The sequence below is a fragment of the Alexandromys fortis genome, unplaced genomic scaffold, assembly GCF_014885135.2.
Source record: "Alexandromys fortis isolate MF-2015 unplaced genomic scaffold, M_Fortis_MF-2015_v1.1 scaffold_207, whole genome shotgun sequence".
NCBI classification, from domain to species: domain Eukaryota; kingdom Metazoa; phylum Chordata; class Mammalia; order Rodentia; family Cricetidae; genus Alexandromys; species Alexandromys fortis.
The window spans coordinates 2,449,851-2,464,223 of record NW_026068106.1 but is presented as its reverse complement, the minus strand read 5'-3'; the positions used below and the strand labels follow the sequence as shown (position 1 = coordinate 2,464,223).

Sequence of the window (14,373 nt, the reverse complement as noted above, 5' to 3'; positions counted from 1 at the left end):
ATAGTCTTACTGTGAAGATCTAGCTGGCCTAAACTGTGTAGTCAAGAATGGGCCTCTAATTCACACTGGGATTGCCTGCCTCTGCCTTCTGAGTGCTGGGATTAAGGGCGTGTGCCACCAATACCAGCTCCTAGCAGTGAATTTCAAACAATATACCCTGAGAAGAGCCATGGACTCTGCGGAAAGACTGTTCTCATCAGCCAAGCTGTCCAAAAGGAGGAAATGTGCTAAATAATTTACACTTTAACCAAGTAATACAGATAATGTGATGTTAGCGAGAGATTTGAGGAACCTAAGTGTGTATAGTATGCTAGCTTTTGTCTAAAACCTACAGAAGTATAAAAAGATATATTTGAAACTTTTTTGTTTAAGGAAACTGCTTTTAAAGGGAAGAGATGCAGCGTGGGAGGCTGGACTCAGCAGCCAAAAGCACTTGTTATTCTTGCAGAAGACTTGGGTTCTGTTTCCAGCGCCCACATGGTGGCTCACAACCACTTGTAACTCCAGTTACAGGGGTTCCATGCCTCTTCCTGGCCTCTTGGGCACCAAGCACCCATGTGATGCACATATATACAGGCAAAACATACTAATGAATATATATTTTAAAATAAATTAAAAAACAGGGCTGGAGAAATGACTTAGCAGTTAAAATTGCATCCTGTTTTGGGGAAGACCTGAATTCAGTCCAGCAGCTCAGAACTGTAACTCTAAGAGTCTAGAAGGACAGTGGTGGCCACACACCTTTAATCCCAGCACTCAGGAGGCAGAGTCAGGCAGATCTCTGAGTTTGAGGCCAGCCTGGTCTACTGAGTGAGTTCCAGGATAGACCCAGGACTGTTACACAGAGAAAACCTGTCGGAAGGAAGGAAAGAAGGGAGAGAAAGAGAGAGAGAGTCCTAGTCAACAGAGGGTAGAAGTACATGACTGTAATGTTTTCTTAAAGCATTTAACTATTGATGCTTCATAAAATGTTCTAAAATATCTGAAATGTTCATGATAGACCACAAAGCCAGTAAATAGCAAGGAGTATTATATTTTATATGTCTGTTAAACAAGCAAGTATTAGAAATAGTTGCCTCTGGGTTATTAGGGTTTTTCCAATAGTTTTGCTTTCTTCACCTTTTATAACCTAAGTTTTGTTCCCTATTGTTTTCCTTGTTGCTCTTGAAACAAAGGCTCACCATGGAGCCCATGCTGGCTCTTAACTCCCAGTCCTTTTGGCGAAGCTTCTACGTGCTGGAACTGTGAGCATGCACTACAGCCCCGGGTTACTCCCTTACATTTTAAGCAGATATTACTTTTATAGCAAGACGAAAGCAATTAAAATGTCACAAAACTCCCTAGCAGAGAAAGGGTCCCATGAATCATCTATTATAGAAGCAGAATATGATTATCTGGTTCACATATACTAAAATGTAAGTGAATAGACAGGGGGCCATCTTAATGACAGGAAGTACCTGAGCCTCCATCTTCCACAGGCTCTCGGGACATAAGGTCTCCTGCCGGCCACTATCTTAATATATATAATTATTTGGGAGAAATACATACCTCTGTCCTCCCTGAAGGACCCAGATACCCACTCCTCTCGATGCAGCAGAGAAAACACCCATGCAGCGTGGAAGGGATGCTGGTAGAGGGCAGTGGGTAGTGGAGCTTAGCTTCCTGCCAAAGCCCCATCTGGATACCTGTGTGGGTTCACGTGTTCCCTAAGGCTGGCTGCTTCTCTGCCTGCTTTTGTCCTTTTTGTTCTTAGATGGCTTTATATGACCCTTTAAAATATTTTGCCTCATTTCTATTTCAAAATTAATTTCTTAAGTTTTTCTGAACATCAGCATATCCTTTAAACATTCTGAAATGATTATTTTCCTAAAACCAGCTTATTTTGTTGTTTCTCAAATGCCCCCTCTTGCAACTGGATTTGCCTGTTATTTATATTTTTTTCATACAAGAATTTAAATTGCTTCAGAAAGTCATTAACTGTTGGGGGAGAAGCTTGGGTTTTCTTTTTCTTTCTTTTTTTTTTTGTTGTTGTTTTTGACTTGGATTTCAGATGATATGTGTTTAAGGCCAGAGCTCTTCACAATATTTTATTTTTCTAGTATTTGTTTGGAGTGATATAGCCCAGGCAATGAAATGGGAAAAAAAAAAAAAAAAAACGTGGTAGGTAGGGAATTCTAAGAAAGTCTTTTAAAATTTTAATTAGTGAATTATAGTTTTTGTTTGTTTGTTTGGCTGTTTTTATTTTGTTTTCGTTTGTTTATTTATTTATTTTTTTATTTTTTTGACACAGGCTCTCATATAGTTCAGGCTGGCTTGGAACTTCCGTCTCCAGCCGAGAACAACTGTCTACCTCTAGCAAATGTAGTACATGAAAAGCATAAGCCCATTCTGGGCTAAGCCAATGGGAGATTGTTTCTGCTGTCACTGTTGTAGGTACCAAGTGCGCTCAAAATCAGCTCTCATTAATAGCTTGCTTTAAATCAAGAGGAGGAGGTGATATTGAAAATGAGAGATCAGCAGCAAGAGGTATTTTAGGATCAAACTAAAGGACACAAAAGCTTTGGGATATGGTTTAAAATATAAGGTTCCTGTAAGGAGAAAAGGGCGGAGCTAACCCGTGTGGATAGCCTCCTCTACAGGGCACGGAGCTGGTGTTTCCCATGTCACCACAGCTCCATATCTCAAGCCTAGGAGAGAATAAGAGAAACAGAGAGGAAGAGCGGAGTGCTGGGAGAGGAAGTGACAAATGGCTTTTCAGTTTCAAAAGACACCGTAAACAGATGGAAAAGAACACAGGCATCGATTCAGAATAGCTAGGACAGAGAGCGACTCACACTTGTAAGGTCTTGTGAGTTTAGAGGGACAAGCACAAGGACAAACCCAAGATCTTGAGAAACAGCAACCTGGACGTCGTAAATAGAAAGACATACCTGATGGGCTCTCAGAGGGGATACCAGACTCTGACTCCCTAGTCTTCAAAGGAAAGTGGTAAAAAGCAATTTACTGTTTGTACACCAAACTAGCTAACTGGGAGTGGAGGGGTCAGGAAACTATGGAACGGGCCAAATCCAGCTGAAGACTACTCTTTATTCGGGAAGATCTATTGGAACACACCCATTCCTATTCATTTTCCTTTGTCTGTGGCTGCTTTTGTGCTGGAAGGGTGGGGCTGGGTATTTCCAAGAGATGCTCTGACTGAATCACCGAGTATCCGAGCCTCTGCAGACAAAAAGCTGGCCAGCCTCTGCTCTAGCTCACAGCCTCCTATTGTCTCACATATTTGCTTAAGCTAGTATTAATGTAAGGTCTGATGTGGGGCAAGCTCAAATATCTGCGCAACCAATGAGCAAGTGAGACTACTTTGTTTGAAAACCATCATTGACCTTCAGGAAAGCAATTCATGGAAAGAGTCCGGATTCTCAAGCAGACAGGGAGGAAATGGCCACAGATGCACAACTGCAGCCTTGCACTTGGAAAAGGTGAAAAGGGATGAAAGCACGGACATTCTGAAGTAGAGACGGGAGAACTGGGGAAGGGCCCACTCTGTTGCTTTATCTCACATTTGGCTTTTTTTTTTTTTAAGGCTTACGTATTTAATGCATATGAGTATTTTGACTGTGTGAATGCACGTGTGTGATGTCTGGTACCCCTGGAGGTCAGAAGACAGCATCAGCTCCACTGGAACTGGAGTGAGGGATAATTGTGAGCCATCCTGTGTGTGCTGGGAACTGGACTGAACTGAATTTGGGTTCTCTGAAAGAACAGCCTGTGCTCTCAATTGTGGGGAGCCATCTCCCCAGTCCTTAATTTCATATTGGAATTGTGAAGCAATCCTCAAAGATTGGGAACTTAAAAATGATGGGACAGTAAACGAGACTACCTGACTCGATACAGATGTGTATACATGCTGGTCATACAGACAGACTTTGTGTTCAAAGTGGACTGATGAGGCACATACATGGTTTTTATCCTTAAATTTGAGTTCACAAATTCTTTCACAAAGAAAGGTCTGGAGAGATGGTTCAGTGGTTAAGACGCTGGCTGTTATTTCAGAGGCCCCAGATTCAGTTCTCAGCCCCCGGATAATGGCTTACAACCATCTATGACTCCAATTCTAGGGGTTCCCTTGCCTTATTCTAGGCTCTGTGAGTACCAGGCCCGCAGACATATGCAGGCAAAACATCCTTATACATAAAATAATAATTTTTTTAAATTACAAGGAGATCCCAGACTCCCTAAGAACTTCAAGCTGAAATCAGTATTCAGTTAATTTCCTGTGCGCTATGCTAATTTTCTGCCCCAGGAAAAACAATGGCCAGCTGCTCCAAAATCCATCCTCTAGTAATTGTTACCTGCCATAAGAAGACGCAGAGTTAAGCCAGATGGTGGTGGCTCATGCTTTTAACCCTAGCACTCCCGGGGCAGAAGCAGGTGGATCTCTGAGTTCAAGGCCAGCATGGTCTACGGAGTGAGTTCCAGGACAGCCAGGGCTACACAGAAAAACCCTGTCTGGAACAAAACAAAACAAAATACGCTGGTCCTTGGGGACATCTTAAGATTATTAGTTGGAAGAAGGATGTGCATTTCCTGTTGTAGGGTTTATTATAGATTGGGATACATAAAGGGCCAAAGCTGGAAGGGACTGAACACACCCCAGCATTTATGTCTTCTTCAAGCATTTCCTCTCCCAGAGAACAGCTGGAGGGAGGAAGGACAGAAACACGGAAAGCAGCAGCCCTCTCAATCCAAATCCCGCTTTCCCTCTTACTTTCATTGTTATAAAGGTCTTGGAGCCCCTAGTGTACGTTCCCTCACTGCTAATATAAAATAAGATTTTGCTGGTAGCGTGCTTAAGCAAATAGCTCCCAGGTCCCACTGGTATTTGCACAGACATGGGAGAATAGAAGGGACCCTTTTGAGAAGGAGCTGAATTGAACATAATGGCCATGAATACCAAGTGGGCCCTCAGAGCACACCATGCAGCCTCCCTCTTTCCTAGACAGCCACTCTATTTCTGCAGTTCTCACGAACCAGGGACGTTAAAGGGAGAAGGGAGAGCGCCCCAACCCTCACCCTCGGGTATCTGGATTAAGCCTCTCACTGAATCGTATCAATGAAGGACTTGAAATCCCACTCTTGAGAAAAATCTCATAAGCAAGATAATGAACAGGCTTATAATCAAGACATGGGCCTTGGCTCCGTGTGACCTATGAGGCAGTAAGAACCCTTTGACCTTTCTGGGTCTGTGGCTTAGTCAGAACTCTTCCTTTTCTTTAAACATTTATCATTCATTTCATAAACCAGTTGATAACCTCTGTTAATTAAGACACAATCTGTTTATTATCTATGCACTTTGGCGATAGTGGAGATTAAACAACACGAGACCTCACACACGCTAGGCGAATGTTCTCCCTCTGAGCTACATCCTCAGACTCATTTTACTTTGTTTTCGAGACATGGCTTCACCATGTCTGTCAGGCATGCTTGAAGCCCGGAGCAGCCAGACCACAGGCCTGGGCCCTAAAGACTGGCAAGGAGAGTTCTTTAGAGAGAATAATTATACCAAAATATTTCCAGTTAATCTTTCAGATCCTCTGAGCAATGTGTTCTCAGTAGCCACCAATATGCATGCACTATTATTATTACACTTAAATATGACTCTCTTCTCAGAAGCCTGGGCCCTCCCTAGGGTACGTATAACAGTCCTTTTTTTCCCCAACATCTCCTCTAACTCCCTTCTCCCTACTCCCCCTCCTCTCTTCTCCCTCCCTTTCCACTTCTCCTTTCCAACCTTCTTCCCCTCCCTCCTTCCTCGTTCTCTCTTTCCTTCCCCATCCTCCCTCCCCTGCCTCCTCCTGGAACTCTCTCTCTTTTCTCCTTCCTCCCTTTTTCTGTCCCTCCTCTATGCCTTTGCTTCAAATTCTATAAAAATCTCTCTTTTCATAAACAGATCTTAACTTTGCTTCATATCGCCTAGAAATTCTTTCCATCAGCAGGTGGTTCTGGCTACCCTTGAGCAGAGTGCTCCTCAGGCCACACTGACACAAAGATCATTTACACACACACACACACACACACACCATCCTAGAATTAAGATACATTTCTATTCTGTTTGTTTTTTTTTTTATTTTTGTTTTGTTTTTCAAGACAGGGTTTCTCTGTGTAACAGCCCTGGGTGTTCTGGAACTCGCTCTTGTAGGCTATGCTAGCCAAGAACTCACAGAGATCTGCCTGCTTCTGCCTCCCGAGTACTAGGATTAAAATTGTGCCCCACTGCTAGGCTAAGAGATACATTTTTCAATTGATGGTGAATAAAGATTATAACTGGTCATATTTTTTCTGTTGCAGTAGTAAGTAAAATGTATTTAATTTGGTGTTCATTTCCCTTAGGTTTAAGATATAGCCTATATATTCAATAAAGTAAAACATTTCACAAATTCCAGTTCTTACTTTACGCCACACTAACACAATCAATTAGAAAGGCTTGCCAACCACATTTTTCCTGTTTATCTGTGCCTGTTCCCTTAGGTTCTGACTTCTTGTCACCCAGATCAAAGTTTCCGGGAATAATGCCTAGACTCCCGGGGTCTCCTAAAGCCCTTGTCGGGGTCTTCACAAGGTGAAAAATAACAACATCACGACTGTTTGTCTTTTCGCTCCTTTCTCCCCACAAGCAGTCAAGAATTTCCCCAAATATTATGCGATAAATGATATTTTTCCTGGACTGAATTTAAAAACATAAAAATTCAGCTGTCTCCTCTTAAAAAAAAAAAACAGACATTAAAGGTATTCTCAAAAAAGTAAAGTGCAGTTCTTCCCAACAGTTATTTTTGTTTGGAAGACAGAAAACATAGTTATTTTCCCCAGAAACTGTTTTCTTTTCATGGCTCAGTTCATAGTGTCTTGACTAGCATGTGTGAGGCCCTAGATTCGATCCCCAACACCATATAAAGCCAGGAGTGGTGGTGCATGCACGTGCCTGCGATCCCAATGTGTGGGAGGCAGAGGCAGGGGGATCATAACTCCAGGCCAGCCTCAGCTATGTCAGTTCCCAGGCTAGCTGGGCATACATGTAAGCCTGTCTAAAGAAAAGTTACCTCTGTTAGTGTATTTTTCTAAAATGAAGTATTTTTACATTGTTAGATAGGACTTCTAACATGCTAACTACAGACTAAAAGCCTTTATAATCCTGTTGTGGTTTTGATGACACATGCCCCTGGGATGGCTATTCTTGGTTGTCAACTTGACTACATCTAGAAACAACTGTGAGGGGTTTCAAAGTCTTTTGAGGTGGGAAGATTCACCTTTAACCTGGCCCACACCTTCTGCTAGCATCCCATATAAAGGACACAGAAGAAGAAACCTGGTTCTCTTTGTCTGCTTGACCTTGGTCTTGATGGCAAGTCCATTCCTTTACTGGCACTAAAGAATAGCCCTAGTTCTTCGGGGTTCTGGTGTATACTGAAGACTAGCTGAGACACCCAGCCTTGTGTACTGAACAACTATTGGATTTGTGGATCTTCTGTGGCTAGACAGTCATTGTTGGACTAGCTGGACCACAGCCTGTAACCCACTCTAAAAAATCCTCTCTCTCTTTCTCCTGTCTCCTCTATCTCTCTCATATATACATATGAGTTATATTCATATATCTATATTCATTCTCTCAGTTCTGTCCCTCTAAAGAACCCTGACAAATACAGTCCCCCCTAAGCTCATATATCTGATCACTTGGTCCCCAGTTGGTGGCACAGCGTGGGGAAGCTGTGGAACCTTTGTGAGGAGGAGCCTTGCTGGGGGAGACATTGTTTCTAGTCCAGCCTCACTTCCTGTTCTTCTCTTTGGTGCCTCCTGCTCCTGCTGCCCTGCCTGCTACTTCCTGCTATGCCTCTCCCACCGCCACAATGGACTCTCACCCTTTGGAATCAGAAGGCAAATAAACTCTTCCTTCTATAAGCTGCCTTACAGTATTTGATCACAGCAACAGAAAAGGAACTGATACAGGTCTACAGTATTTTTTTTTTAAATTTGAGTGTCCTGAAACTACCTTTTGGGGGGGGGGGGATAACTGCCCTGGATAAACAGTGCATCTACCTAGTGCCAAGTTCTCTCCACCTACTCACTAATCCCATCCATTCTGTCTCTCACACTCAGCCAGTCTGAGCATCTCTCGCACATCTACCAGTTCCCTTCCCCGTAGAATTTTAATCTACACCAATATGGTTGTTGTTGCTTGAGACAGGGTCTTGCCTGTGATGCCTCAAATTTACAGTAGTGATGGCTCAAATTTACAGTAGCGCTGCCTTGGCCTCCTGATTAAAGGCAGGAAGCTTTTGTGTTATTTTTTGCTTGTACTTTTTCCCATCTTCAACCAAACACAAGACAAAACTTTCAGCTGACTGCAGTTCCTCTGCCAGCTACCGCTCCATTTCTCTGCTCCCCTTTGTGCAAGCCTCCTCATGAACACCGGGTGTACATTTTACCCAGAGTGCTTCCCATCCTCGCTCACATCTCCCTCTTTCGAGCTTTCCTACCACCTAACTCTGCTGAAAATCCTCACTGGAGTGAGCACAACCCTGGTTCTAGTTTATCTCCTAAATATAAAATACGTCCCAAACCCATGTCTCTACCACACTCTTCTAACAAACTCCTTTACACAGAGTCCCCATCATCCCCATCTCAGCTGAGGGAAAGTCCTTCCTGCTGCTCAGACCCCGGTCTCAGAATCTTCTTTAGCTCTGTTACCTCTCTCACATCCCGGGTAACCACTTGATCCTTCTGCTTGTACCTCCCAAGTGCTAGAATTAGGTTTGCTCCAACACATGTGGCTCTGACTGGAGTATCAGCACAGCAGCGGGCTAGCCCTTTAAAAGCTTACGTCACACCCTATTATTCTTCTACTCTGAGACTCCCAAACAAATCGCACCTTCATTCAGAGAAAGTTGGTATCTTCCCAAATACCCAGTGGCTCTTACTCAATCTGGCTCCTTGCTAATTTCCGTTTCCAGTGGTCTTCTCATTAGTTTTCTAAGTTCGGCACTTGGCCCTCCTCATCTCCCTCCCTCACTCCAGCCACTCTCACTCGTCTGTTCCTTGCCAGTTACTTGACCATGCTAAGCGGAGCATGCTACCTGGCAGGTCTCTGTATTCCACGGTCCCACATCCACACATCTACCCAGAGAACTCCCTTCCCTTCAAGGGTTTGCTCAGTGTTGCCCTCTGAGGTGGTTCCCATCTGCCAAGCAAGTGCCCACTGCCAGCCTCCAGCAATGCTTGCCACCTCTAAGTCTTTATTTTTGTATGGTATTTATCACTGACTGTACTGTATGATCTACTTGTATTACTCTCTCTTCATTCCTGCTTGGGTCAGCCCAGAAAGACAGCAACTTCTTATCTGTTTTGCTTACTGAACAGACCAGTGGCCTAGTGATGATGTCTGAAACGGATACGACGGGCATCCGTTCAACCATTATTTGCTACAGGGATAAAACGGGAAAACTTCTAAGGTGGTAGTTATTATGTCGAGCCAAGAAACCATCTCCATCTGCCTGACAGCTCCAGCCTGGTAAAGGAAAGTTGAAATTCTAGAATATCACTATGCATTGATTTCGACAAGAATTCCTTTCTGGCGGCCTGCAGCGATGGCTCAGTGGCTCAGAATGCTTGCTGGGCGAGCATCCAGTAAGAGCAGCTCAGGTCCCAGCATTTGTGTAAAAACAAAACACAAAATCCTGGTGGTGGCTGCACCCTCAACCCCAGTGCCGTGGGGAGCAGAGACAAGGGGATCATTGGGTTGCTGGCCAGCAGTCTAAACCCAGACTTAGTGAGAGGCTCTCCCTCAAAGAAATAATGCATAGCATGATGGAACAGGATACTTAATGTTCTCCTCTGGCCCCTGGACATGGGTGAACAGCCCTGTGTACCTATGTACCTATGCACATATACCACATATATCACACACAGAATGGAACCGCTTTCTAAATAGCTTGCACGTGCCAAATCCCGACCCTAGGCAGTCCAACATACTTTTCTGATTCTGGTGCCGGAGCCTCCTGCACATCCTGCTTCTGGATGCGGTTCTTGATGGAGGCGAGGGCTTCTGGGGAATACTGGGAAGCGTTGCTCTCCATGTATTTTAAAACGTATTCATCTGTATCGAGGATGACGAAGCGATGGCCGAACACTGAGGAGAGAGTAGCGTTACACTTACTTCAGCTTTGCTTCTCTCATGCAGTCAGGAGCAAACACTGTTAACCTTCTAGCAATAAATCCAACGGGAATCATTTGTGGCTGACAGGTGAATCCATTTGTTTTGTTGTTGTTGTTGCTGTTCTGTTTGTTTGCCTGCTTTTGAGACAATGTCTCTCTTCAAAGTCCTAGCTGTCCCGGACCTCACTATGTAGACCAGGCTGGCCTTGAACTCACAGAGATCCACCTGCCTTCTGCCTCCCAAGTGCTGGAATTAAAGGTATGTGCTAACACTGCCTGACCAGACTGGTGAATTTTGAAAAGCTGTATACATTAGTATTCAGTGATTTTTCTCGGGTTCCTCGTGTTAGCATCTAACAAATGGAGCCAATATATACAATAACATAGTATCTACAAATGCAACCAATTTAGAATTTAACTGATAAGCAAGGAGATTAAGAAATGGAAGCATGAATACCTTCAAATTAGCATCATCTGAGTCAGAACACAGCCCAGTTGCTTCTTATAAGGCTTAAGAATGCATTAAATCACAGCAAGTCCATTTTCCAAGCCATCAGGAAACTCTAAGCCATGTTTAGGCTTACCCTCAATCACGGCACCGATGAAGAAGTCACTTGGTCCATAGTAGATAGGGTTGTCAACCGAAGAGAATGGTTTAACAACTTTAGTTCTGCCCAGGAATTTACCCCCAATGATACCAGAATTTCGAACAGGAGGCTCAAAGATACTGATCATATCGGTGGCAAGAAAATAAGAGAAGATAAAGCGCCGGTCTTTGTCTTCCGGGATAGGGGATTCCTAGAAAGATGGAAAAAGAGAATGTCAAGGCTCATAGTCTTTCCAGGAAACCCAAAATGAAACCAAGCTGAATTCATATAAACATGCCATGTATTGAGGGTCTGTGCTGGGACAAACAGGTTTCATTTTGGGAAAGGAGGCCACTCCAATTTAGCTCCGGTTGATTGCTGCCTGGTGTGAGTGTAGGCCCAGAAGAAAACTCTGGGTTTCTATATAAGAGCCTCTGGCTTTCATATGTTGATTTGAGAATTCAAAGCAAGAAAGAGTAGAAGAGCTTCAGCAAGTCACAAGAGGAGGACTGGAATGCAGAAGAGAACCACAAGGGAAAAGCACTGGAAAGACACCAGGCTGAGCACAGTTTCCCAGCCACATGGCTCCCAGGGACATGGCCCCAGCCGCATGGCCCCCCAGCCGCATGGCCCACCAGCCGCATGGCCCACCAGCCACATGGCCCCCCAGCCGCATGACCCCCCAGCTGCATGGCTCCCCAGCCACATGGCCCCCCCAGCCGCATGGCTCCTAAGGCAAGAGGCTCCCCAGCATGTGGCTCCCAGCAGAGGGGAAGTCTCACCTGAAAGGTAAGCCAGGCAACACAGCAAGTCTACAGACTTGACAAGGCTCAACAACAGTACAGAAGAGTCCCCAGCTCAGAGGGCAGACGGGTGGGCCCAATTTTGAGAACTGTTGTTTTAACACTGAGTTGTTATCTGGGGGCCTGAGAACAGGCCACATACACAAGTATAGAGGCAGCTTGCCATGGGGGAGAGGGGGGTTAGAGATGCCTCCACTGAGCAGCTGCGGAGCGTGCCCGGATGTTGACAACCGAGAAGAGCAGGTGACAAGAGGCTAAACTGAGGCAGGAAAGTGTACCGGGAAAAGAGTGCAGCTGCTGATGGATCACATGTCTAAACACTATCAGCAGGCAGAGAGAACTAACTGGGAATGGCACCGTGCACTGTTTCAGAACCTCAAGGCTCCACCCCGTCCCCCGCTGTGATACATCTCTTCCAGCAAATCCACACCTCCTAACAGTGCCAAAAACAGGGAACCAAGTATTCATATGTTCATGACTTGCTTGTCACATCTCATTCAAACCACCACAGTGGCCAATACTTAGAGTCGAGGAAGTATGGGACAGGTCTTCTGCCAGTACAGGGCTCAGTGGGGTGCAGTGGGTGCCTTTTCTACCCCAAGACACGTAGAGCCCATTCATGCCTACAGTATTAGCTACCCCGAGGTTATTTCCAGTTTCTTCCCCCTCATGCTGTTCTAGAAGCGCCTGAACAAGGTTGAGTATAATGTGTGTAACAGTCACGCCTCCCGTGCTCCTCCCTGAAGGGAGTATTTTCTCAACTCTTCGGTACTCTGTTTACAGTAGGATTTGTAAATATATTTTATAAGATTAAGAAAATTCCCTTTTCTTTCCAGTACTTAAGAGATTTATTTTAAAAATGCAATAGATTTATTTATTTTTTTTTTTTTTTTTTTTTGAGACAGGGTTTCTCTGTAGTTTTTGGAGCCTGTCTTGGAATTAGCCCTTATAGACCAGGCTGGCCTCGAACTCGCAGAGATCCACCTAGACCTGAGCATTGTTTCTAAGTCAACAGAACCCAGCTCATAGGCAAAGCCATATGTACTTTGTAAAGAACTTCAATGTAAAGACGCCTCAAGATTTCCTGTCCTCACAGGATTGACTTAATTGTTATCAGAAAACTAGGAAGAATGACTGAGGAAAACACAATGCCTGTAGGCAACAGGATTTGGCCTGGCCCTAAGATAAAACAGAAGTCACTTGGGCTGTTGTAAAATACAAATGACATCTCTCACAAGGATGAGTTTTATGGCCTGGAAGTGACGTTCAAGGTTTGGGGATGAAGGGTCTGAGATGGGTAAACATAATTCTGGGGGATACCGTGGAGCCTGGCTCATCAGACAGCAAGAGATCACCAGGTTGAAAATTAGGCCCATTTCCAGCACTTCAGGAGGAAGACTGGTTAAATATCTCCTCCTTTGAAGGATGCCTGTGTGTTTAAGGTTCCTGGCTTCTCCAGTGCTTCACTGTGCGCACAAGGGTCTTTTGCCCTCTACAGTGCACAAACCTGAAGGCAAAACACTCATACATATAAAATAATTTAAAATCTCAAAAGGCAACCTCTATTAAGTTAGTATAATTCAACTTTTTATACTTACTATAAAATAATACATTTAGATATCATAGCTAGTATTAAAAATCAATAAGACATAATTTCTATTCTTTAAGAAATATACTCTGGAAGTGTCTATCAATGCACAAATGATTAAAATATGGTATAGAAATCTACAATTGTTTAACAGGCAAAGTGGATGAAAATTTTGAGGTATTGAAAGTAGAGATTATGGATCTAGAAATGGGGGGTGAGGAACTGAGCCGGGTCTTGGTTCAGAAGCATTATACTACCTAACATTTCTGAAGGCTGGCTACCATATACAGTGTTTGCTGTAGTGAACACGTGACTTTAACACTGTGACTCTATACCCTACAGACAAAATGAACAATTGTCCAACATGCCGAGATAAAGGAAAAACATCTTAGGTATAAAATTTGCCTCACCAGTGCAGCCAGAAAGCGGAGCACCTTGTTGTCATTCACCAACATTTTAATGACATCTTTTCTAGGAGCTTTGGGAATGAGAGCAAAACAATTCTGAGCAGAGTCTTCGATCAGTCCATAGCCATTGTAGGGAGGTAACTCCTGGAGATAAACAGGAAGAAAGAGGTGAGGCTGTTGGTACTACATCACACAAGAAGTCACTGTGCGTGTCTTTTTCAGTGTCAGCTCAGAAACATGTACCCCAAAGCAACTCCTGAGGACTGCACATTTGTGGCCAGCCTGGGTTACATAATCAGACCTTGTCTCAGAAGTAAATGAACAAACATCCCATTCTCAACAAGTCACAAGACATATTTAAAAAGTAGTAAATTGGTACATTAAAAGGAAAAAGTTAAGAAGCAGAGATTATCCCTGGAAAGATCCCAGAGAGGGTATGCTTGACAACAGCTTTAAAACAACTATCTTAAAAATGCTCCAAGGGGGCAGCCCACATGGTGTGGGGGAGAGATGCAGTACTTGCCACAGAAACTCACAACTTGAACTTGAACCCTGAAATCCACAGTGAGAGGAGAGAGCCAACTCCCAAAAGTTCCCCCCTGACTTCCACATACATACCATGGTATGCACACGGCACATGCATACACACACACACACACACACACACACAATTTTTAAATGCTTAAATAATTAAAGGGAGATGTGAAAACCCTCAAGAAAATATAGTATAGCTGGGCAGTGGTGGTGCACACCTTTAATCCCTGCACTCAGGAGGCAGAGGC

The 14,373-nt window shown here is 44.0% G+C and overlaps 1 protein-coding gene across 2 annotated transcripts in view; it reads right to left on the bottom strand.

Moving 5' to 3' along the window:
* The window catches only part of Efhc1 (EF-hand domain containing 1), a 37,102-nt gene that overhangs the window by 8,284 nt on the left and 14,445 nt on the right, over positions 1-14,373 (bottom strand). For both annotated transcript variants that reach the window (XM_050124066.1, XM_050124067.1), the window contains 3 exons: positions 13,595-13,735; positions 10,791-11,004; positions 10,024-10,180 (listed from right to left, as the gene is read on the bottom strand). In XM_050124066.1, coding sequence (XP_049980023.1) covers positions 10,024-10,180; positions 10,791-11,004; positions 13,595-13,735 — 512 coding nt within the window. The remainder of the gene's footprint in view (positions 1-10,023; positions 10,181-10,790; positions 11,005-13,594; positions 13,736-14,373) is intronic.